Source organism: Leptonychotes weddellii, chromosome 2, assembly GCF_054177405.1.
Source record: "Leptonychotes weddellii isolate Sample4059 chromosome 2, ASM5417740v2, whole genome shotgun sequence".
Classification (NCBI taxonomy): Eukaryota; Metazoa; Chordata; class Mammalia; order Carnivora; family Phocidae; genus Leptonychotes; species Leptonychotes weddellii.
In genome coordinates this window covers 36,301,528-36,324,867 of record NC_138370.1, presented here as the reverse complement: position 1 = coordinate 36,324,867, position 23,340 = coordinate 36,301,528, and the positions used below count along the sequence as shown (strand labels likewise).

General features: G+C 54.1%; 1 protein-coding gene and 2 long non-coding RNA genes across 18 annotated transcripts in view; 1 reads left to right on the top strand and 2 right to left on the bottom strand.

Moving 5' to 3' along the window:
* Nucleotides 1-663: 663 nt before the first annotated feature.
* Nucleotides 664-4,682, bottom strand: LOC145718495 (uncharacterized). Its single transcript, XR_014141857.1, has 2 exons — nt 4,582-4,682; nt 664-881 (listed from the first exon to the last, which is right to left on the bottom strand). It is a non-coding gene; the product is annotated as an uncharacterized LOC145718495 (long non-coding RNA).
* The window catches only part of LOC145718469 (uncharacterized), a 436,241-nt gene continuing 416,627 nt past the window's right edge, over nt 3,727-23,340 (top strand). Inside the window, exons 1-4 of one of the 11 annotated variants that reach the window (XR_014141848.1) lie at nt 3,727-4,137; nt 5,339-5,414; nt 17,966-18,023; nt 20,038-20,439. This is a non-coding gene — a long non-coding RNA (uncharacterized LOC145718469). The other 10 variants (XR_014141842.1, XR_014141846.1, XR_014141852.1 and 7 more) reach the window with 10 other exon arrangements.
* Nucleotides 9,806-23,340, bottom strand: part of DMTN (dematin actin binding protein) — a 28,290-nt gene continuing 14,755 nt past the window's right edge. For 3 of the 6 annotated variants that reach the window (XM_081809945.1, XM_081809950.1, XM_081809940.1), the window contains exons 2-15: nt 21,344-21,548; nt 20,988-21,062; nt 20,433-20,588; nt 19,466-19,510; nt 19,036-19,135; nt 18,593-18,649; nt 18,228-18,380; nt 17,150-17,274; nt 16,449-16,554; nt 12,123-12,187; nt 11,934-11,982; nt 11,696-11,752; nt 11,146-11,226; nt 9,806-11,031 (exon numbers count right to left, since the gene is read on the bottom strand). In XM_081809945.1, the coding sequence (XP_081666071.1) occupies nt 11,147-11,226; nt 11,696-11,752; nt 11,934-11,982; nt 12,123-12,187; nt 16,449-16,554; nt 17,150-17,274; nt 18,228-18,380; nt 18,593-18,649; nt 19,036-19,135; nt 19,466-19,510; nt 20,433-20,588; nt 20,988-21,062; nt 21,344-21,361 (1,086 nt within the window). In that variant the 5' untranslated portion in view covers nt 21,362-21,548 and the 3' untranslated portion in view covers nt 9,806-11,031; nt 11,146. Of the gene's footprint in view, nt 11,032-11,145; nt 11,227-11,497; nt 11,564-11,695; nt 11,753-11,933; nt 11,983-12,122; nt 12,188-16,448; nt 16,555-17,149; nt 17,275-18,227; nt 18,381-18,592; nt 18,650-19,035; nt 19,136-19,465; nt 19,511-20,432; nt 20,589-20,987; nt 21,063-21,343; nt 21,549-23,340 lie in introns of all 6 variants that reach the window. The other 3 variants (XM_006744687.3, XM_081809955.1, XM_081809959.1) reach the window with 3 other exon arrangements.

Genomic DNA, 23,340 nt, shown 5'->3' with positions numbered 1-23,340 from the left:
GGGGGGGGTCCCTCAAAGTGTCCAAAGACTGCTTTTTAATTTTTTGGGCTGGCTCAGGCTGGAAATCAAGTCTTCAGGAAAGGGGTAGACTGGAATCAAACTCCAGTCTGAACCCGGAGGTAGAAAGCCGGGGATGCCGGACAGGGTTACCTGGCAACCAATGTGTGTCCACCAATACCAACATACTGACTACAAAGCAGCCAATCCAATTCCACCCCTTAGGGAGTGATCCTGCTGGGCCCAGATTACCCAAAGCTTTGCTGTCTGGGGTGTCAGCTGGGGGACATGGACCCAGGCACGTTATGGGCATCGGCATTTGTTGCCCTCCTACCTTAGATTTCTAAAAGGGAAATGCCCTCTCAGTTAGCTCAGGGAAAGGAGGACTTGATTCCGTTTCTTTTAATCAGTAAGCCCTGGACACAGGCCCTGAGGACCGCAGGCCTAGACACTCTGCCTCGCTGGAAGCGAGGGGCAAGTGGAGCTCAGCCTCTGCCTTGCAGTCAGCTCAGTGGCGTCCCCACTCCTACCTCACACAGTTCCTCTCCCAAAAGGTCAGGGTGGGGCCAGCCCCCACTCTCAACCCCTGTGCAGCCCTCGTCACCTTCTCCAGGCCACATGCATCTCTGCCTGGCATGGGGACGCGGCCCACACCTTCCTCCCCACTGGCTGCAGGGCTCCCACCTGTACTTTCAATGTAGTAGTGCGTGATGCCCTTCCAGTGCTCCACGAAGGCCTCCAGCAGGTCAATGCTGGGCTCCCGCTGTGGAGAGAGCAGACTTGGCATGAGGGGCCGCCACCGTCACTCATCACAACGGACGGTCCACCATCTACCAGGGCTCGGGTCAGTGCCAGGCCCTGGAGGAGGCGCCGTGATCCGGGTTCTGAAAGGGAACACGAAGGCGTTTTCTCCAGGACAATCTCTTGGCACCTCTCCCAGCCCGCCTCTCTCCTGGAGACGCTGTGCTCCTGCTATGAGTCATGACTCCACAGTCCCTGGCCCGGAAGATCTAAGAACGTTGGTCGGGGGGACAGACACAGAAACAGGTCGTCTCAACGTGGTTACGCTACCGTAGAGGGACACAGAGGAAAACAGGAGAGCGCCCCCAAAACAACAAAATCAAAATGATACGTGTGGAAAACATGGCAAAGACAAAGTTTTCGGGCCCCTCTCAGTCCGAGAGTCTGCACAAATCTGTGTTCGAGGCCACTGAAAGGCTTCATTCAGCCAGATAGGTAATGTTTGCGTAAGATTCATGAGGTGCTTTACTTATAACATGCTTGCATCTTTTGTCCAAGGCTGCAGGCTGCTGGAGGAGCTGGGGATGCACAGCCTGCAGCCCCAGGGAATTCTATTTCTGCTCCGAGCAAGCCCCAAACCTGCCCCTCTTCCAGAAGTTATCTCTTCATCTCCACACCGGTAACAACTGCTTTCCCTGAAAACTCAAAAAAAGAGCTGTCACTCTCTTTCCTTGCAGAGTAAACGTATACAGGAGAAAAATGCATAATCAAATAGTCCCTCACCACAGGTGCTCATTTCTACCTCTCCGTGTTTGCTCAGGCCACTCCTCTGCCCAGGAGGCCCTGTGTCCCCCTACACTTGCCTAGATCCGAACGGTCACCAGTGAGGTCCAGCTAAGGGCCACCAGCTCCGCAAAGGCCTCACCAGAGTTCCTGGATGCATCTCTCTAACCTCACACTTCACTGCAGCACAGAACTGAGTGTCTACTCCTGATTCGTTCCGGAAGTATCTTTTGAGTGCCCCCTCTGTACAAGACACTATGCCAGATGCTGTAAGCAGTACAAGGCTGCCGGAGACCCAGTGCCAGGGAGAACAGAATTTGAAAACCGCCCCAAATAACTCAGCTGTAGGAAGTCGTGTGAGAATGCGGGACAGGTGGAAAATGACCCATGGGAAAAGAGCACTGGAACACAGAAGGCTTTACTGAGGTTACCCTGAAACTAAAACGGGACGAATGCAGTCCCAAGTCAATAGTTAGAGATGAAGGAAAGACGGTTCCTGCGGAAGGAACTCTGCAAAGTGTCTGGGATAAGGATGGATTGAGGAGCGTGTGGGCCCCTGAACATCGAATCACCAGGTCACGACTGTTTGTGCAGGCAGTCAGGGGCAGGTCAAGGACGTCTGCTAAGCAGTGTTTTAGGCAGAGTCCGCTGACAGTTCTGTGATGATGAAGACAGGGAGAACGGTTAGAAGGCCATGAAGACAGGAGGAAGAAGCAGTAACACCGAATCAGAGGCCCTGAAACTCTCCCCCTCAACCCTTGGCTGCCCAGGCAACCTTGTCTTCTTTCACGGTTAGCTGGGGGGGGTGGGGGAGGTGGGGCATGACCCTTACTGGAGCGGTACCTCCCACAGTCATTCCAAGCACACCGTCCACATGGGGCCACTGTCTCTTACCACGTCCTGTGTGACACTGTGATTGTGGGATTAGAGTCTTCTACTAGACTGTGAGCTCCCTGAGGGCTTGGGTTCTGTGTTTTCTAGCTCTGCCTGCCCCTAAAGGGCTCTGCCACGAGTGACTACTCATTCGCATTTACTCAATATCTCAGCAAACTCCTTTAGACATCCTTTCCATAGTTCCTTGCTCAGGAAAGCCCTCCGACCCTTGACCAGCATTATAAGTCATCTTCCAGTGCTGTGATGGGCTCTCATCTAGCCTCAAAATTCATTTGTAGTCTCCTGAACCCTTAAGCTGGGCTTATGCTGAAAACGAACAATCCAGTAAGAACAGGAGACCCGGGAGAACACAGACGGCAGCAAACAGACTGTAACAAAACAGACTGTCAGGACAAAGCAAGGGGATCATCTTCACCTCAATCTACTATTAGCTACTATAACTCCAAAGAAATTGTACCAAATGATTTATTTTAAAGAGAAATTATTAAATTACTAATCTTCATTATCTTTGTTAATAATAATAAAGAATATTTTCTAAAAGAACCCTAACGATTGCTATTCTGTTTTGTCAGAAGAGGGCAGGAAGGAGCACTCTTCCTCCTTAACAAGGAGTCAAGCAACCTGCTGGGGTCTTAACCTGGTGACCCAGGGGAAGACCTATGCCCCCCCCTCCATGTGGGAGTGGAGGGGAAAAGAGGGGTTTCCCTCTCTCCTGACAGTTACACGGGGCCAGCCAAACTTCCACGGCATTGTCTATGTATCTGATACTCAGGGGCCAAAAATCACCTGCCTAAAAATACCTCCCTTGACCACCAATCCCTCCTCCAGCCCCTGATGCTGAAATGCGTGCACTGGGAGGATTAGAAAGTCACTTTCAGGACTAAGGCTCTCTCTGGCCCATCTCCCACCCTGTGTATGGAGCTTTCCTGAGAGGTATGAAGTGGGTTGTCACATCACTTTCTAAGATGACAGCTGTTTCAATTGGAGACAAGGAGGAAGGGAAGGCAAGCTCATTCTGGACCCCCTCCCGAGGTGGGCTGCCCTGGACATCAGGAAGGGCAGGGCTGGGGACAGGTGAAGGAGAGGTGGGAGGAGCTTTTCACTTTCTTCACAGGTTTGATTAAGGCTGAGACTGTTCTCATTTATAATAAGCTCTGTTTTGGAGGGGGGAGAAAGGAGGAGGGACACAAGGTTGTTTCTCCTGAGCAAATCGGACAGAATATACTAAATTGATCAATTAGAGGAGACCTCTACTTTGAGACAAAAGAACTGTTAACTTTACAGATTCTTGACAAGGTTACTTTAAACAGAAGGCATTCGGCCTAGTCTATCTAAACTGCACTTTTATCTTGCTGAATGAAGTGAACTGGCCTCTGACCAGCCTTCAACCCGACAGATAATGGCAAACACACAAATTCTCCCTCATATGGCCTCCACAAGGTCCCCCCACTGCTGGCCTCTCCTGACTCAAGGTCACTCTGGCCAGGGCCGGTGTGGTGTGAGATAACATTCTGGATACCGCCCTGTGCCCCGCAGCAGTCTGTTCCCTGGGCCAGGCGCCCACCCACCCCTGGACTGTATATATACACACTTCCTGGGGACGTGGCCAATCTGGGCCGGAACTTCCCAAGTGGAGGCTGAGAGCACACGCGCCTGACTGAGGTCTTGGGGTTGCCTGGGGGCTCAGAAGGAAGGCAAGGGGCATCTATTTTTCCAGCCCAGGTGACCAGGAAGGGAGGAGCGTGGGTGGGGGGGGCGGTGGAGGAAGGCAAAGGGCCTGGGGAAGGGACCTTGGGGAGGAAACTACTGGGTGACAAGGGAGCCCTCTAGCACAGACGAGTTTGGGAACTGGGAGCGAACTGAGAACGGGGAGCAGGAAAAATAAACAGGAAGCCGTTTGGGGAAAAGGGTTAGGGGCTGGGGCGATCTGGAGAGGAGCTGGGAGTAGGCGCGATCGGGAAAGAGGCCACGCGAAGCAGGAAGGGCTGTGCGGGAGGGGCGCGACGGGGGAGAGGGGAGGCCCGGGAAAGGGCGCCGCGGCCTGGGTGGGGGTCCCTTCCCCGAAGCGGGCCCGCGCCCTCCGCCCGCCCGCCCGCCGGCTCCTCCCCCGGCCCCGCGCCCGCCCTTCCGGCCTAGCCCCGCGCGCCCGGGCCTCCCCGGCCTCACCGCCCCCACGGCCTCCTGCAGCAGCGCCCCGAGCCGGCTCAGCATGTTGGCGGCCCGGCCGGGCTCGGCTCCCGGGCGGCGGTGGCGGCGGTGCGGCGGCGCGGCGGCGGCGGCGAAGCTCTCGGGCGGAGGGCGGCCCGGGAGGCGCGGCGAGGGGGCGGGGCCCTGCCTGGTCCGCCCCGCCCCGGCCCGCTGGGGGCACCCGCCGCCCGCCGCACGCCGCCCGCCGCCCCCAGCCCTGGCCGGGCCAGGCCCGGCCCGCGCGCTTGGGAAGGAGGCCGGGCGCCGAAGTGTCCCGGCCCGGCAGAGCGGGGGCGGGGGGGGGGAGCCCTGGAGCCTGGCGCCGCAGCGGAGGGGCGCCGCGGAGGAGCAGGTTCACGCGGCCCCGTGGGGGGAGCCAGGTGGCAGCGAGAAGGACGAGTGGGACCGGGAGGTTCTTCCACGAGGAATGGGAAGGTTTATGGGTCCTGTAAGTCTCTAGATGCCCCTACCCCCACCCCCTGTCCAGCACAGTAGCCACTGTCGGCACGTGGCTGTGGAGCACCGAAACAAACGTGCTAGTCCAAATTGAGAGGTGCGGAGGGTGAAGTATACCCCGGATTCTGAAGACTTACTACAAAAAGAAAATGTAAAATAGCTCACTCGTGATGTATGCTGATGACCTGTTGAAATTGTAACATATTAGATATATTGGGTTAAATGAAGTATATGATGAAAATTAATTTCACTTGTTGCTTGTTCTTTTACGAGGATACAGCACTGCTCCAGAGGTCCTGCAGAGGAAGTAACAACCGGCCGGGCTGTCCTAGCAGCGCCAAGGAAAGAAACAGAAGGTGGGTCTCCTATGTCAAGAGGCCTCCTGCCCCGGAAAGTTGGGCCCAAGAATTACACAGGCAGAACCCTTAACAAGAGCAGGAATGTCCAGGACATTTCCTGGAATGTCTAGAGAGACAACCCCACCAGTTTAAAGCCCGTTTCCTCTACCGCCTCCACTGCTACCCTCCAACCCTCGGGAATGAAAAGATCTTCCTGAGGAGAGGGCTGGTATCTGTGCAAAATGTATTTCTGCTGACCACTGACATATGATGAGAGGGTCAGGGATTAAGGGTGGCACTAGAGGAGGTTAGCTTCTACCACAAAGCTGTAGGATCTAGAGCTGTGGGGTCTTGGGTTTCACTGCACTAGCCCTGCCTTTTGGGGCCCATTCATCGGTCAGGCTGAGGCCCAGGAGAGGCAGACTGCTCCCAGGGTGGCTGTGTACCCTGAGTGGAGCCTGGAGTCCGGCCTAAGTCAGCAGGGGTGGGGGCAGCATTCTGCCCAGCCCAGACATGGCTAGCATTTGGATCTCAGTTCTCTGACAGCTGCTTGGGAAAAATAAATGTTTTTATTTATTTATTTAGAAAGGAGGGTCCTCACCCTTTTTTTTAAGATTATTTATTTGACAGAGAGAGACAGTGAGAGAAGGAACACAAGCAGGGGGAGTGGGAGAGGGAGAAGCAGGCTTCCCGCTGAGCAGAGAGCTCGATGTGGGGCTCGATCCCAGGACCCCGGGATCATGACCTGAGCAGAAGGCAGACGCTTAAGGACTGAGCCACCCAGGCGCCCCCAAAATAAACGTTTTTAAATAGCCCATCTGCACCATTTGCAACGACGTGGATGGAACTGGAGGGTATTATGCTGAGTGAAGTAAGTCAGTCAGAGAAAGACATGTATCATGATCTCACTGATATGAGGAATTCTTAATCTTAGGAAACAAACTTAGGGTTGCTGGAGTGGTGGGGTGGGAGGGATGGGGTGACTGGGTGATAGACATTGGGGAGGGTATGTGCTATGGTGAGCGCTGTGAATTGTGTAAGACTGTTGAATCACAGACCTGTACCTCTGAAACAAATAATACATTATATGTTAAAAGAAAAAGAAGAAGAAGAAGAAGATAGCAGGAAGGGAAAAATGAAGGGGGGGAAATCAGAGGGGGAGATGAACCATGAGAGACTATGGACACTGAGAAACAAACAGGGTTCTAGAGGGGAGGGGGATGGGTTAGCGCGGTGATGGATATTAAAGAGGGCATGTTCTGCATGGAGCACTGGGTGTTATACGCAAACAATGAATCATGGGACACTACATCAAAAACTAATGATGTAATGTATGGTGATTAACATAACATAATAAAATTTAAAAAAAAATTAGAAAAAAATAGCCCATCTGCAAATGGGCCCCTGTGGGGATCCCTATGGGAAACAGGAGGAGGCTTTTAGGCCAGAACGTAAGGAGCCTGTTTTGTGTCCGGAGAGGCGACTGGGAGAGCTGGAGACCCGAGTCCAGTCTTGTGCTGGGCTTTTCTGGGCCTGCTTCCTTAGGGAAGCAGCTGCAGGGATTAAATCCGCTTTCCCCAAGGAACTCTAGGTGACAGTGGGAGTGCATCAGGAATCCATAACCTTTCATTTGGCTTCACTTTTAAATTTTTATCTTAAAAGTTCTAATAACAGTCAGTGGACACATTTGTATGTGTTACATGCCCAAAGCGTTAGAGCCCACCAACGTATGGTGACCCTTGAACAGCATGGGTTTGGACTGCTTTGGTCCGCTGATACATGCAGTTTTTAGATAAATACAGTATAGTACTCTATATTTTCTCTCCCTTATGATTTTCTTTCTTTTTTAGAGAAATTTTCAAAGTTTAATATTATTATTATTTAGTAAATTCTACACCCAACTTGGGGCTCGAACTCCCAACTCTGGGATCAAGTGTCACATGCTCCTCCAACTGAGCCAGCCAGGCGACCCTCTCTCTTATGATTTTCTTAATATTTTCTTTTCGCGGGGTGCCTGGGTGGCTCAGTCAGTTAAAAGTCTGCCTTCAGCTCAGGTCATGATCCTTGGGTCCTGGGATCAAGTCCTGCATCAGGCTCCCTGCTCAGCGGGGAGTCTGCTTTCCCTCTTCCTCTGCCTCTTCCCCTCCCCCTGCTTTTGTGCTCTCTCTCTCTCTCAAATAAATAAATAAATAAATAAATCTTTAAAAAATATTTTCTCTAGCTTACTTTACTGTAAGAACAAGTATATAGTGCATATAACATAAGAAACATGTTAATCGACTGTTTATGTTAGTAAGGCTTCTGGTGAACAGGCTAATAGCAGTTAAATTTGGGGGCAGTCAGAAGTTATATACAGATTTCTGACTTTGTTTTCAAACAACCCCCATGTTGTTCAAGGGTCAGCTGTATTTAAAGTCTGCCAGATTAGCTCATTTGGGAGAAGACCTTTGAATAAAGCCATTCCTCCTGTCAGTTTAAATGAGGGCCAAGGCTATTGCTGGGTGAACTGTTTTAAATGCGCAAGTCACTAAGCCCAGCTCCAAGAAGAGGGGACATTGACGCTGTGCTAGCTCCACGGGAGGAGTGTGAATGGATTTGTGTGCATTTTTAAGCCATACAATTTTGTAAGTACTTATCTGTGTGGATCAGGATTTTCCTGATACAGCGCAGCCAAATACAATAGTGAATTAGCTCCTGCATGCGATAAAGAGGCAACTGTTGGACATAAATCTTGACTTAAAATTTTTTTAGTCATCAAAGTTTCTTTGTTCTCATTCATTTTCATCATAAGTAGCTATAAAATTCAACTTGTAAGTGTATTCCAATTACTAATAATAAAATGTAATTTTTTTAAAAAGGTTTGCCACTGAAAAGGTTTGGAAACCCCTGGACTAAGTGATCACCAAGGTTTTGCATCTGTTCATATGCATGTGCCTGCCTACAAGAGTGTGGGGGGGGGCGGGGGGGGTGGTGGGAAGAGGCACTGAGAGATTCTCCTAAGGTTTTGTCTTAGGGACCCAGCTCCATTTCAAGTCTCTCCAAATCTCACGAACTTAAAATGCTTTCGGGCTCAGCCTGCAATCTGCCCCACCAAAAGCACTTCCCAGTGACCTGTGACCAAACACTGCCTCAGCACCCCTTGCTGCTCAACACCCAGCAACTCCGTGGACATGGGGTGCTGATCTTGTCACCACTGTATCCAAGTACCGGAACAGGGCAAGCCCTCCAAACACTGGCTGAACACCTAAAATTGGGTAACTCTTCCTCTCTCTCTCCACCTCCTCGTCTGCCCTCCCTGTTGCCCCTCGAGAGGCAGCTGCTTATACTGGGCAAGTCCTGGGTTAGCAGTCGAGAACCTGGCAGGACTGTCTCCACTCGTTACTTGCATGTAGCTTCAGGCTTCGGATGAGACGAACAACGGTCTCTTCTACAACCTTCTCTTTCCGTGAAAGGATTAAAATGATCTGAGCTACGGACCTCACAGGCCGTTGAAAGGAGAAAACAATGTTGCAGATGTACCAGAACTCCTACAACTTAAAATAATTGTTCGCATTTGAGATTCTTACCCACTTTGCTTTTGTTTCAGCCAAAAGGGGTGGAAACTCATCTTGGGGGTAGCAGACTTGAATCAGGTCCCAGCTCTTGGGTTCACACTCCAGCTCACAGGGTCCCTCTGACAGCACGCCTCCTCTTGCGCCCACATCGGGGTTCTGTCTGCCAGGTGAGGCCGGCCCCTCCTTTGCCGGCACCCACACATGATGTCCTCCTTCTGATCTTCCTGTCAGCTCTTCACCCTCTCCACCCACCTCCACACTCCAGTTCCCTGTCTGTGCCCCCCTGGGAGGCCTTGCCAAGTCACCCAAGACCACGGTACCCGCTCCTCCCTCAGCCTCCACTGAACCTGCGGACCACTTGATCTCGCCCGTGGGTTCTCCAGTGCTTGGTTTTCCCTGCCTGCTCTTCAGTAGTCGCCTGACCGCCTACTCATGCACTGTTGACCTTCTCTGTGTTTGGCCCCCCCATCAGACTGGGAGTATCAGGCCCTGGAGGGTGCAGTCATGTCAGATGTTGATGAGCTTGACCGCCAAGCTGAGCGTTCAGGGCCTCAGCACAGGACAAGCAGCCTCTGCCCCCAGCTGGCTTTCGTATCAGTCTCCAGAGCGTGACTGTCTGCCCTTCCTCCACACCTCTGTGCTCGCACAGCCCCTGAAGAAGGGCGGCAGCTGGGACGCTGCTAGGCCAGCCCTGCTTCCGAGGCCCGGGCTTGCGGGAAGGACAGTGTGTCTGCTGTCTCCATCTCTTCCAACCCTCGGGGCTCCCCATTTGAACCCTCACTCCCAAGCCTTCCCTCAGCCTGGCATCACCTCTCCCTCTTACCCAGATCTGGTGGCTCAGAAAGAACAAATAGATTTGGGGACCCAATGCAACCTTTTAATTCCAAGCGGAGTCCCCCTCCCACAGCATTATCACACACACACACACTGGAAAGGGATGCCAGGGTCTGGGCAGGAACAAAACCCAGACCCAGGCAAAAATATATATATAATTATATACACATATGTATCTGTAGAGAAGAGAAGCTGGGAGTGTGATTAAGGTAGGGCAGAGAGTCAGGAGAGAAAGCAGCTGGGGGGTGCCCCAATAAATTACATTCTTTAGACAGCGTGGTGGGGATGCAGGGGTATGGACAGGACCTGGTAGCCAGGACACTCAGCCTGGCCTCTTGATCCCGTCCAAGGTCCTGGTTCTAGCCAGGACCTGGGTGCTAGAAGTCTAGCTGACTTTGCCTGGAGGCTGACGGTGGGCCAGGGTTCTGCAACATCTCCACTCTAAGCCAAGGCTTCTAGGGAAGCCACAGGGCTGGAGCAAGAGGCTTTGAAGCTTAGGAGTCACGAGGAGAGAACATGGTGAGCTGGAGGACAGGGTGACCTCATTGCTAGAGGCTGAGCTCAAGCTGCTCCTGCTAAGAGTCAGGGAAGCCAGAGGCCCCGGTGCAGGGGAAGCTGTCCAAGGTGAGGTGAGGAGGCGTGCTTGGGTGCACACAGAGTCCCGCGGCTCTCCCTGCCTGCCTGGCGGCTTCCCACCCTCACCCTCTTCCTAGCAGGCCCGAGGGTTCTACCCACCCATTGGTCAAGACTGCCAACATGCCTGACCACTAAGTGCTGCCTTCCTTTCTCGTCACTCTCTTATGGGGACCTTCCTGTGGGGGTGGGGTGGGGAGAGGGTGCAAACATTATCTCTGTGTGTGCTGGGCTCCAGACTGGGTTTGCCCTGTGCGGTGAGGACCAGGGAGGAGGGAAGGGGGCCCCTGGCTCCTTGTGGGGAAGCAAGTTCATGTCCCACAACCCCAGCACTGCAGAGGTCTTGGCTCCCCCTCACCTGGGGAATGGAGCCAACTCTACCTCCGTCCCCCCGCCCTGCTCCCCGAAGAGATGATGCTTTGGGGTCTAGTGGCCCCAGCTCCAGAGCCCTGAAGCAGCAGGGGAGAGCGTCAGTCATGGAGTTGCGGGGGGGGGGGCGGTCAGAAGAGAGAAGCCTTTTTCTTGAGTTCATTCCGCTTCCACAGGGCCAGCTTGCTAAACTCTTCAGGAGACATAGAGAATACCCTTGAGAAGTCCTCGGCTGACAGGTGTCTCTGGAAAGGGGACATACGGAGGCAGCTTAGGGACAGGGGCTTGGGGCAGGGCCAACTGACCAAGGGAGCACTCAAAGAGGCCCCAGATTTCCCCCACACATTTCCTCTGCATACCTCAAGCCTCATCCGATCCACACCGGGAGGCAACTTGGTTCTCCCCTTGTTGGTCACCACCAGCATTTCGTAGGGAAAGATCTGAGGGGGAGGGGCGGGGGTCTCCTGTCACCATAGAGTCTCCTGTCACCATAACCCCCTCAACTCCCTGGGCCCCTTATCAGCCTGCAAGGGCCATTGGGGCTCATGCCATCTTTGCCAACCATCTCCCCAACTTCCCTGCTGCCCCTCCCATCATCGACCCCTAGTGCATTCACTTCCCTGGCTTCTCCCCACCGGCTGGCTGGCCCACCCCCACTGCAGATGGTTCTGTCCCCTGCCCCCCACCCCTGGCTCTGCCCCTGCCCCTCACCTTCTGCTCCAGCACACAGGGCAGGGAGTTCCCCCGGTCCATCCTCCCCCTCTGGCCCTCTCCGTTCTGGGGAGACCAAAGCCGCAGTGAGCCAGAGTGGGGCAGGGAGACCTCCCCAGCCTTACCCTGGCTTCTTGTGTCCTCACCATGGAGTTCTGTGGCCCCACATCCTCCGCCCCCCCCCAACTCTCCAGTCACCCGTCCATGTCTTCTGCTGCTCGGTGTGTTCCCTCCAGAAGGCACTCACCTGCAGGCCTGTGGGAGACAAAAATCATTGTCCAGAGGCAGCCCTAAGGTCAGCAGGCCTCCAAACCTGCCAGCTCAGCCTCCCCGACCTCCAGCCACAGCCCTGCCCACATCACAGACGCGGGTTGCCCTGGGGCCTGCTGAGGCCCCGTTCCCAGCTCGCCTGGCATTGGGCGGCCCTGCCTCTCACCTGGGCTTCCAGTCTCACTCCCAGAGGGGCTGAAGTCTGTGGACTGTAGCTAGAAAGGACACAAAGGGATCAGAAGGAGGCTGGAGAACTCGGCACTGCTCCCCCAGGGTGCCCAAGTAGCTCAGTCCCTCTGAGGTGCCCGAAGGCACACTTCCCTCACGGTCTGTGATCTCTGGTCTGGGACCTTACCCGGCTCAGCGTGGTCCTGCCATAGGCGGGGAGAGAAGACGACTTCGATGTGCCTGCATGCAAGGCTGCAAGAGAGCAAGAGGCCCCACTCAGTGCCTTTGGTCTATCATTCCTGAGAGGGCTGCCTCCCTGGCCTCCCCTGCCAGAAGCAAGGCAGTGAAGCATGGACCTGGGGGGCCCGGGGGGGCCCCTGTTGGCTTCTGGCTCCTGCCCATTACCTTCTGCAAGTGGCACTGTGCAGCCGGCTCTGAGCTAACTAAATACACATCTGGGGGCGCCTGGGTGGATTAGTCCGTTAAGCATCTGCCTTCGGCTCAGGTCATGATCCCAAGGTCCTGGGATCGAGCCCCGCATCGGGCTCCCTGCTCCGTGGGAGGCCTGCTTCTCCCTCTCCCTCTGTTCCTCCCCCCTGCTTGTGCTCTCTCTTTCTCAAATAAATAAATAAAATATTTAAAAAAATAAATAAATACACACACACACACACACACACACACCTGGGTGAAATGCTTGAGTGTTAAAATTGATAGTTAGCCAATGATGGCCAGAGGATGAGGCTCACCATCATAAAATGAAATTCTGGGCTCTAAAAATATATCTGAAATTTAGTCAAAATAATTGAATCATTACAATTTTATTATTAGCAATATTAGTAATCAAATCTCAGACGTTTGATGCTACAATACAGAAATGATCATTTCCTCTGCACCATCAGCTGCTAGACTGTACCAGCAGTCAATATACGTCACATTTGTGGGGCACCTGGCTGGCTCAGTCAGCAGAGCATGGGACTCTTGATCTCAGGGGTCTCGAGTTCAAACCCCACAGCGTGTGTAAAGCTTACTTAAAATTATATATATAGATTTCCCATTTGCAAGATCAGATGTAACTTTCAACTTACACATTTCATGATATCACTTAGCTTTCTTGCACCGCAGATTGTAACTCAAGAAAACTGGTTTCAGTTAACAGGTTTTCCTAAAAAGAACTTTGTAATTAAGATTCTTAGTTTGGCCATATCGCAAAACTCTTTCATGTCCAAGTGCTAGAAATCATTGGCATTCTATGGCAATCATTTTGATAAACATCTTTTTTTTTTTTAAGATTTTATTTATTTATTTGAGAGAGAGAGAATGAGAGACAGAGAGCACGAGAGGGAAGAGGGTCAGAGGGAGAAGCAGACCCCCCGCTGAGCAGGGAGCCCGATGCGGGACTCGATCCCGGGACTCCAGGATCACGACCTGAGCCGAAGGCAGTCGCTTAACCAACTGAGCCACCCAGGCGCCCCGATAAACATCTTTAAAGTGTATTTATTTAAGTAAGTAATCTCTATACCCAATGAAATGCTCGAACTCATGACCCCAAGATCAATAGTCACACGCTCCTCTGACTAAGCCAGCCAGGCATCCCGATAAACATTTTTGTTTGAAGGTTTAGCCTTGATAGATTCAAAACTATCAAAAATTGTCTTCTTAAAACATCCTTTTAAAAGCTGTTGTTTGGAAGTTTGGTGAGAACAAAATGTGTTTTGAGGAACTCGTTTTTCTTTTCTTAATACTTTTTTTAATACTTACTTTTGTGCAGGAAATTATCTTTCTACAAAGATCATTCATTACTGAAGCATTTCACTTTTTTTAAAAAAAGATTTTAATTTATTTGATAGAGAGACAGCACAAGCAGGGGAAGGGGGAGAGGGAGAGGGAGAAGTAGACTCCCTGCTGAGCAGGGGAGCCGAATTCGGGGCTCAATTCCAGGACCCTGGGATCATGACCTGAGCTGAAGGCCAACGCTTAACAGACTGAGCCACCCAGGCGCCCCAGCATTTCACTTTTGTGAGAATAAGTATACATTTACATTTCAAGTGACTGATAGAATTTCAACCTACAAAACACATAAAATTTTCACTTCAAATTACTTTTAGAATGCTTATTTATGTTTGAAAGTGACCATTTCAATGTTACTACAAAGACTGACATGCCTGTTCATAATTCTGAAATTGTTGAAGGCACCTGGGTGGCTCAGTAGGTTAAGTGTCCGACTTGCTTTAGGCTCAGGTCATGATCTCAGGGTCCTAAGATCGAGCCCCACATTGGGCTCCGGGTTCAGCATGGAGTCTGCTTGGGATTTTCTCTCTCCCTCTGCCCTTCCCCTGCTCACACGCTCTCTCTCTCTAATAAGTAAAAAAAAAAAAAAACACCTTTAAAAAAACTTCTGAAATTGTTGAGGTTGAGTAGCTATGACCGTAGCCTATGCAATCATGTGTTCACTGGTCACATACAAGTTCAGGGATGCCAAAAATGATGATGAGGTAGACATTTGGCTATTCTACTTTGCAAGGCCAAAATGGAAGTTAAAAAGCTAATTTTGACTGAATAGCAAAATCTGGTGGAACACGAAGATTGAATCCAACCTTCGGGGCATCTCTCCATCTGCCTCTTTCTTGAGGCCTTCACTATTCTACGTTCTCTAAAATGGCCCTATTGTAACTCTTCCCACTCATCCTGAAATATCATCCTGGGTACTCTCAGTGACCCTGTGGATGTCTGTGTACATACGGCCCTTACGGATCCTTGAATCCCACACCCCAGCAGCCTCCACCTCCACTCCGCATGAGGCAGCCCCTTCAAATGACCACCCCCGGGGTCTTGCCCACAACGGCTGCACCTTGCCGTCTGAAGCCCGGGAATCCCACTTTGCAGCCACCACACTACACCCTTCCCTGTTTGCAGCTTCCCCTCAGCCTCACTCCCAACACATCTGTTCGTCAGTGTCATGGGGACCTCCGGGGTCTTGATCTCCCCACCGCCACCCCCAACCTTCGCCCCAGTGGTCAGCAGCTCCCCTGGCCCCTCCTCCCTCAGCGCCTGCCTTATAAAACCCTAACCCTGGATCAGCCTGTTGCCTGCAGGCCATGGAGATAAAGCCCACGCTGCTAGACTCCCTCACTACAGACGGACCACTGTGCACCAGGGCCCCTTCCCTGCAGCGGCTAGTCCAAACCTTCCCAACCTCACCCAGCCTCACCCTGCTTCTGCTCAGCAGACAACCTCAACTTCTCCTGGCACCCGCTCCCAGACCCAAGTCCCCAGCCTGCGGAGCAAGAGGCTTTTCGAGGAGGCCGGAGGCCTGCCTCCCCATCCTGGACCTCGCTGGGGGCGGGAGCGCTCCAGGGCACAGCCTCGACATCCTCCCTTCCCTCTCTTCTCTCCATGATCCCATTTTCTCTCAAGGTCTTACTACTATACACAAGCTGAAGACTCACCTTGCCCTGCAAGCTTCCAACTCAGTAAGACCTGGCTCCCACCTACATGTGCTTCAAGCCCAGCATGTCCCAAACTGGTCCTTCTGTTCTTCCCCCAAGCCCCCTCCCTCATCATCTCCGTTCGGCTGACTCCCAACTCCTATATGTTTTTTAAACCCACTGCCCTTCTCTGGACCTATGTACAGCTTTAGCCCTTACCCAGCCCATTGGGAAATGTGGTGGAGTGTCTCCGAAGAATGCCTCTCCCCTCCCTTGAGTCTAGGCTGCCCCTGAGCTGCTCTGACCAACAGGAGGTAGGAGGAGTGATGCTCCGTGGCTCCGAGGCTAGGCTTTTAGAGGCCTCAGAGTTTCAGCTTGGGTTCTCACATCTCCCTCCCTCAGCTCCAGCCGTGCTGCTCTAGGGAAGTCCAGACTAGACTCAAATGATTGAGGCATAGTACCCAAAGCTCAGGCCACCCCCGTCTCTCTGGCTAATCCCTGCCACCCCAAGGCCCACTCTGGGTTCTGGAACTGCAGGCTCCTGCAGGTCCTGTAAGCTGGCCAGAATGTTTCCTGTTCCTTGCCTCTGGGCCCATGCTGTCCCCAGTGTCCGCAGTGCCCTTCTCCCCCACTCACTTTGTCTCTCTCTTCCAGACCTAATTACCCCCCCCCCCACAGCCCTCTGGCCCCAGGCCCTGTCATGGTCCCCTCGAAGTACTCACTGTGTGCCTCTCATGTCATCACAGCATGGCCCCACTACACTGACCCCAGTTTCCATGTCAATTTCCCCCTGGACTGGAAGCTACTGAAGAAGAATATATTTCCGACTCTTTATAATCCCCAGTGTCTAGCATATGTTAGACATTCAATAAACGTTTGGTCAATGAAATGAAATTTGCTCATTCTGCTTTAGCTGATAGTATCTTTATCATCTAGTCTTATTCCATGACTGGTATCCTTGCCCTAAGGAGAGCATGAATGCCTTGATCTTCTGTCCCCTGTCCCCCCGTATGATAGGCAGACTCAGACTCTGGTTCTGGCCTCGAGGTCTGGCCAGGTGATTTGGGGGCCCCGGCCGTGGCACTCACAGGTATGAAAGGGTGTCCGGTCGGGCAGAGAGCGGGTTTTCCTCCGGATAGGCAATGACTTTTCCATCTCTTCTTTCAAGATCATCTTTCCCAAGTTGGAAGTAACCTGGGGAAGGAGAGAGGAAGACTTCCGTACTCAGTTCTCCTCTCCATCGGAGCTGGGTATCTGCAGGCAGGACTGGGGACAGGTTTCCAGAGTGGCTGGGCTGTGCCCTGGAGCCCGTGGGGCCTGTCACTCTGGTCTGATGGTGCTACCACGCTGGGTCTGGCCACCCTCGAGAGCAAGGAGTCAGCGCTGCTCCGTGTAACTGCATCCAAGTGGCCTCTGCATCCCAGGTCACTCTCCCAGAGCACCAGCCCAGGCCACTCTCGGTGACCTTTCCATGACTCCTAAGATCCTCTCTCCTGCTCTCCTTGCTCCTCTTCCCACGAACTTAGCCTCCCGAAGCCTGGCACTGGGAGGCGGGCACCCTTTTCTTTCCTTTAATCCCAAGTTAACTAGTGTTCCCCCAAAGCAGCATGAAATCCTGGTGTCCCTTCAGTAGCAGCAACCTGATGTCCTGGGAAGAAGGGGAATTCCTCATGTTCATACGAGGATGTTTTTCAGGCACGAAACCATTCAGAACAGAACAGCTAGAGACCTGGGACTTTTGTCCCCAAGAAGACACGGGCAGGGTGGCTGGGGCGAAGCGAGATGCTACCTTACTGAGTTCCTCTCGCTGACGCTCCCTGAGAGCCTTCATCTCCTCCCCGGAGTCATCATCTTCCTCCTCTTCCTCTTCCTCTGCCCCCCTCCGAGATGCCTTCCGTTTCCTCCATTCTGTCTCTGGGGAACACGGGCAAAGGCAGGCTCGTCAATCCACCATTCACTCAGCAAGCACGTAGCAGGTGCTGGCTTTGTGCCTGCCACTGGGCTGCCCCTTCAAGGGAACACTACACATTATTTTGTAAAAAATAAAAGGAGGGGCGTCGGGGGGGCTCAGTCAGTTGGGCATCCGCCTTCAGCTCAGGTCGTGATCCCAGAGTCCCAGGATCGAGCCCCACATCGGGCTCCCTGCTCCGCGGGGAGCCTGCTTCTCCCTCTCCTCCCAGCTGTGCTCTCTCTCACTATCTCTGTCTCTCTCTCTCAAATAAATAAATAAAATCTTTAAAAAAAAAAAGGAAAAAATTTTCAAAAAATAAATAAATAAAAATAAAAGTAATAGGGGCACCTGAGTGGCTCAGTCAGCTAAGCGTCTGCCTTTGGCTCAGGTCATGATCCTGGGGTCCTGGGAACAAGACCTGTGTCGGGCTCCCTGCTCAGCGGGGAGCCTGCTTCTCCCTCTCCTCCCTGCTCCCGCTTTCTCTTGCTATCTCTGTCTCTCTCTCTCTCTCTACAACAAAGAAATAAAGTCCTTAAAAAAAAAAGAAAAGTAACATTCTCTAGCCTTGTGATAGAGCTGAGTAGGCAACACAGTCACACGACCTAAGTGCACTGGGGACCAAGACCTTGTCTCATTCCTTTTTCTCTTTTTCAGAGCTCCTATCACAGAGCCTGGGATGCTGATGTTTGGTCAATGTCTGCTGAGCGGTCCAGTAAGTGAATGGAAAGGGATTGAAAGACCAACAAGCAGGGCCACAGACACCAAGAGCTAGCGGAAGGCAGGGAATAGTGATGAGCCAGGGGGGTCATGAAGGACATAGGGTGGCAGTGCGGAGAAGGTGGGTTCGTGGAGCTCCAACAGGGCCTGTGAGGCGGTGTCCTGGGCCTCCCCTCCCCTCTCCAACACGGTCTCCTACCCACGACTGCCAGCGACGGGGGGCATGGCCAATAGTCGGTTTCAATCTTGGCGGGCTGGTTGGGGTCAGGCGGCTGGGCTGCAGGGAACTTGGAGGACTCGATGATGAGGTCCTCGATGAGGTGCTTGCTCTGAGGGCTGCCTCCTGTGGACTCTGCAGGCGGAGGCCAGGGTCAGTCCCCACCCCAAGCCAGGCCACCTGGGCCCACCCTAGCCCCCAACTCCCTCTCCTATCCCTGTTCACACCTGTGGCACCGTGGGTGTGAAAACACAGCACAACAAAGGGCACAGGGCAGAGGTTATGTGTGTTATGAACAGCCTTTTTCCCATGGCCTCCCAGCCCAGCTCAGTGAGGGGAGCCCTCACCTCTCTGCTTGTAGATAGGTGGCTTCTTGTAGATGTTGGAATCCGGGCGGGTGGTCTCTGTGGACAGGGAGCAAGAGCCGATGAGAAGAAGGATATGCTGATGGTGGCGAGGCCAGCTCAGTAAGGGGAAGGGCACAAACAGGATAGGAGAAAGCAAGGAAATTCACAGGCTCCTGCCCAGAGCCAAGACAGAACCAGAGTTTCTGGAACTGTCCCTCAGGGGGTTGGGGCTTTTTGCACTTTTCTCGTTGGGTGGGAGCAAAGGCATGACAAGGCCCATTATTTTGGGGAGTTCTGCCTGGGGTCCTGGCATCAGGGGGTCCGGCCATTCTAGGGTGAGCATATACCCCAGAGAGTAGAGGATTGAGAATAAGAAGCTTGGGTCCCTGTAGGAAGAAGAGGTCCTAGGGAAAGGGTGCCACCACACCGACAGTAAAACCTACCAGGATGGTGGAAATGGGGTAGGGGGGTCCGGGGGGTCCCGGTGGTTCTTGGGGCTGAAGCCTGAGAGATGGTTCCAGGGGACCGGCTCTCCGCCCACACCTGCAGAGCAGAAGTGTGGTTGACTGAAGCTCCCAGGTCCCCCACCCTACCCTCTCCAACCCATGGAGACCCTGCTTCACCTCACTCCACCAGCTCTGTCCCCCCCACCCCAGCAGCCCATGAGCCCCCAACCCCAGGGCAGAGGAAGGGTATCCAAGGACTCGACCTGCTGATGGTGTCTGACCCAGGGAGTAAGGGTTAAATGAGGTCCTGGGTCAGGCAGACAGATGGACCCAGAGCTGGTCGGCGACAGGATGAGGTCATCCCGTGGGCTCTGCATCTGTGTGGGGGTGGGGAGCTGGGCAAGTGTCAGGTGTGGGGCAGACTCACCTCTGGGGATGGTGGGGGGGATGTGGATTTGGGTGACAGTGAGCGCTGCGGATGGAGAGGAGGCTGGTCAGAGCCACAAGGGTAGGGGGAAATGCTCATCCCTAGAACCCCGGAGGGGCCACTTCATCCCCCACCCAACTCTGCACCCTTGCCCAGCCAATTTCTGAGCCACGTCTTCTCTCTCAGTCCTTGCCAGTTCCCAGCACTGGCCCTCCATCCTTCTCCCTCTTAGCGCTGTCCTAGGCAGAGTCCTCCCTTTCTCTGGGTGCGTGAAGAAGGCACGGATCTTGCAGCAGTGTGCTTGTGCTCTGAGGGCCAACTGAAGGTGGCTCTGGCCCTGTCCTCAGAGTCTAGCACCCAGGGGGAAGGGCCAAGAGCCACACGCATCCAGGATGGAGTCTGGGCTCCGTGCAGGGCAGTTACGTCTCCCCACAGCCTGCCTCCAGCTCACTGCTCAGCTGTGACACTATCCCTTTCTGGAAGACAGTCTACAGAGTAGTTGCTGTGAGTTATCTCTGGCACTGAAATCGCTGGTGAGGTGGATGGGCAGATGTATCACCTCTATTCTACAGGAGGGGAAGCTGAAACCACACCTTCACACGGTCACTCAGCGAGGACTTCCAGCCTCCCAGTCCAGTGTTCCTGAGGGCTTTGGGCCAATTTGCTCTTTCTGTCCATTCCCACGCTTCTCCTCCACGGCCCCGGCCCCCAGCTCCGCGCAGCTGCCATTCAAACATGGCCTCCCCTGTTCTCTACATGGAGCTACCTTCCAGCCTCCAGCCGGTCTCTGCCTGCTCTCCACAGACACTGCCTGGACCACTGGTTGATTTCTGCCCACAGTTCCCTTTCTTGTTTTGGAGTCTGGCCGCCAGGAAAGGAAGCATGAGAGGGATTCCACCTCCTCCCCTGTGCGGCTGGGGGAGCCCTTCCCCCAAGTCCCGTCCAAGAGGAGCCTCCCACCCCTCACCTCCCGGCTTCTGGGCAGCTCCACGTGTTCCAGGACAGAATAGGTAAAGTGGGGCTCATAGATCATGAGGTCAGGCCGCTCGATGTCCAGGATGGCCTTGTCCTTGGGGATGGCAGCCAAGTCCTTGTAGCCCAGCACTTGATTGTCCATCTTGGCCTGAAGGGAAATGGTAGGAATGGAGCAGATGTGCCGAAAGCCTCACCTAGAATACTGGCCTTAGGAACTAGACTTGCGATTTATCAGGAAGAAAACAGGCAGCCATTTGAGATGCCAGTTCCTATTAGTTAATGATTCTATTGTTTTAAGGGTTTAGAGAGTCACCTTAAAAAATGATAGTCCTTCACCTAGCACTTCGGGTACAACGAGGCAGGACCAGACCAGCAGAAGGTGCATGTGGGGAAACTTCTCTGGCTTTCTGGCTTCTCTCTGCCTAGCAGCCCTGGCAGGACCATGGTCTGGGAGGCTCTGGGTGAAGCGGCCCAATGTGTCCCCCACCCCACCCCTTCCCTGAGGGTGCTGGTGGCCTGAGGGTGCTGGTGGCAGAGAGGTACTCACCACGATGCTGGAGGGAGAGCCAGGAACACTGGAGCCTCGGGAGGAGCTGACGCTCCCAGGGGAGGTAAGTGGTTGCTGGGGAGAGTGAAAGGCGGGCGGGTGGGAATGAGCGTGCGTGCCAGGGCCGGGAGCGGGCAGGGCTCTCCACCGGGCGGAGGGCCCCGGGCGGCGGGCGGGAGGGGGCGGCGGGGGCGGGGGCGGGGGCGGGCTTCCCTAGGCCTCTGGGAACCCGGCGTGCGGCGCCGCGGGCAGCCACCAGGTGGCACCGTCGACTCCCGACCTGACCCTCGGCGGGGAAGCCTGGCCCCACCCGCTGCCCAGGCCACCGCCCGGACGTGGGGGCGGCCCCCGCGCACCTTCTGCAGCCGCTCCATGCAGCAAGGGGCCGGCCGGTCGGGTCACTCGCAGAGCCCCGTGCGCGAGGGGAGACGACAGGGCGTCAGGCTCGGCCCGGCTCCTGGGCGCCGCGCGCTCGGGGCCACGAGAGCAGAAAGTGCGGTCCACCGGGCTGTGGCGTCCTCATCCCTCAGTGACTCTCCGGCTGCGGACCGAGTGCCGGGCCTGCGAGGGGAGGGAGGACGTGCGGGTGAGGGCGGTGGGGCCCCGGATCTAAGGGAGCTCGGGAGAGCAGGGCGGAAGGGAGCCAGCGCCCTCCAGGGTTCCGGCTTTCTGTTCGCTCAGCCCCAGAAAGGCCAGCGCGCGTGGGGACGGCGAGGCGGGAAAGCGGAGGGGCTGCACTTGTTTTTGAGCCATTGTTCTCTGGCTGGAAAGGAAATGACTACAGGGGTCAGCCGTTCCGGTGCAGCCTCTACATTCCTGCTTTGTCACACCTGCCGGGCCCTGCCCTGCCCTGGGCCCGCAGGCCGGGTTCACACCCCGCTTCTCACTCCCCACGGCCCTTGCCGCGTGGCCTCTCTCTCTGGCTCTCTGCTGGCCCCTGGCCCTCTTCCCCCCTCAATCCATTGTCCACTGGGCGCCCCTCTGTCGCATAGCCCAGAGGGTCCTACTGAACCTATGAGGTGGACAGACGGGGAGGACGGGATGGAGCCAAACTGACTTGGCATGAGTGGTCAGGTCATGGGTGGGGGGGGTGCCACGGAGAAGGGAGGGGAGGCTGGAGGGAGCCCACATCCCTTGTGTCCCTGTCCCTGTCCCCTGCCCGGGGTTCCACTGCAGGGAGGATGGGAGAGGAGACTGCAGGGAGCCCACAGCCCCCACATGCCTGTCCCTGTCCAGCAGTCAGTCTCACTTGCAGGCATGTGATTTGGGGCCGAGGCCACATCGCAGCTGTCCGAAGCCTCCTCAGGACGCCTGCGCGCGGCTGCCCTCTGCCCTCTGTACGGTTGCTTCACTGCAGGACAGCACCCCTGAGGCTCACTCAGCAGGAAGCCATCCCGCCCCACACTGCTCTCTCTTTGCTCCTAGAGAGCTGGGTCTTGTCTGCTGCAGTAGATTTTGAGTTCCCTGGGGCCATGTCTTGGTGTCTTCACCTTCAGCCTTCATCGCTAATTCCCTTAGCAAAACTCCCCCTGCCCCTTGCGCTGGACACATAATAACTGTTCAGCGAATGCCTGGCTGAGCTTCCAGCAATGGTGGCAGTGGGACTATCTTTCCATTTGCTGGCCGTGAAGAGAGCTGATGGCTACAGCAGGCACAGGGAAGAGGCAGCATAAGGTAGAGATTAAAAGCCTGAGCTCTGGACTGGAGTTCTTGGGGGTGAGTATAGACTCTGCTACTCAGCAGCTGTGTGACCTTGGGCAAGTTACTTACTCTCTCTGTGCCTCACGTTTCTCATCTGTGAAATGGAAGACAGTATTATGTCATGGAGAGACTCTGAGTATTAGATAAGTTATAACAGGTAAAGTGCTTAAAACATTGTAAATTCTGTGTTGAGTATTAGCTATTATTATTTATTTTTCCTCAAGGACTAACGAACTTAGATGTCTATTTCATAGCCATTCTTTACCGCAGGGGGTAATGAAAGACTGAGGCCATTGGTGCCCCCAATCTTATCATCTGTTACTTTGTATCAGACCATTCTTCGGTTCACCCTCTCTCCACCACCAAAACCACCCGCTTGCTGCACGAGCAGCCCTCTCTCCCACTTTCCTGCTTCTGCGCATGCCCTTCCATTATTCTCTGTCCACCTCCTTGTCTCCCAGATCCCACTTGTCCTTCAGGGTCCATCCTAACCCTCCTCCTCTCGGAGGCCTCCCCTACTACTCTAGTCCTTCTGATCACCCTTCTCTGAATTCCAGTGGGACTGAAAAAGAGACCCATATAACTTAGCCCTTGATTATATGTTGCCTAAAACAGGAACATGTTTTTTTCACTAACCAGAATGAGTGCTAAC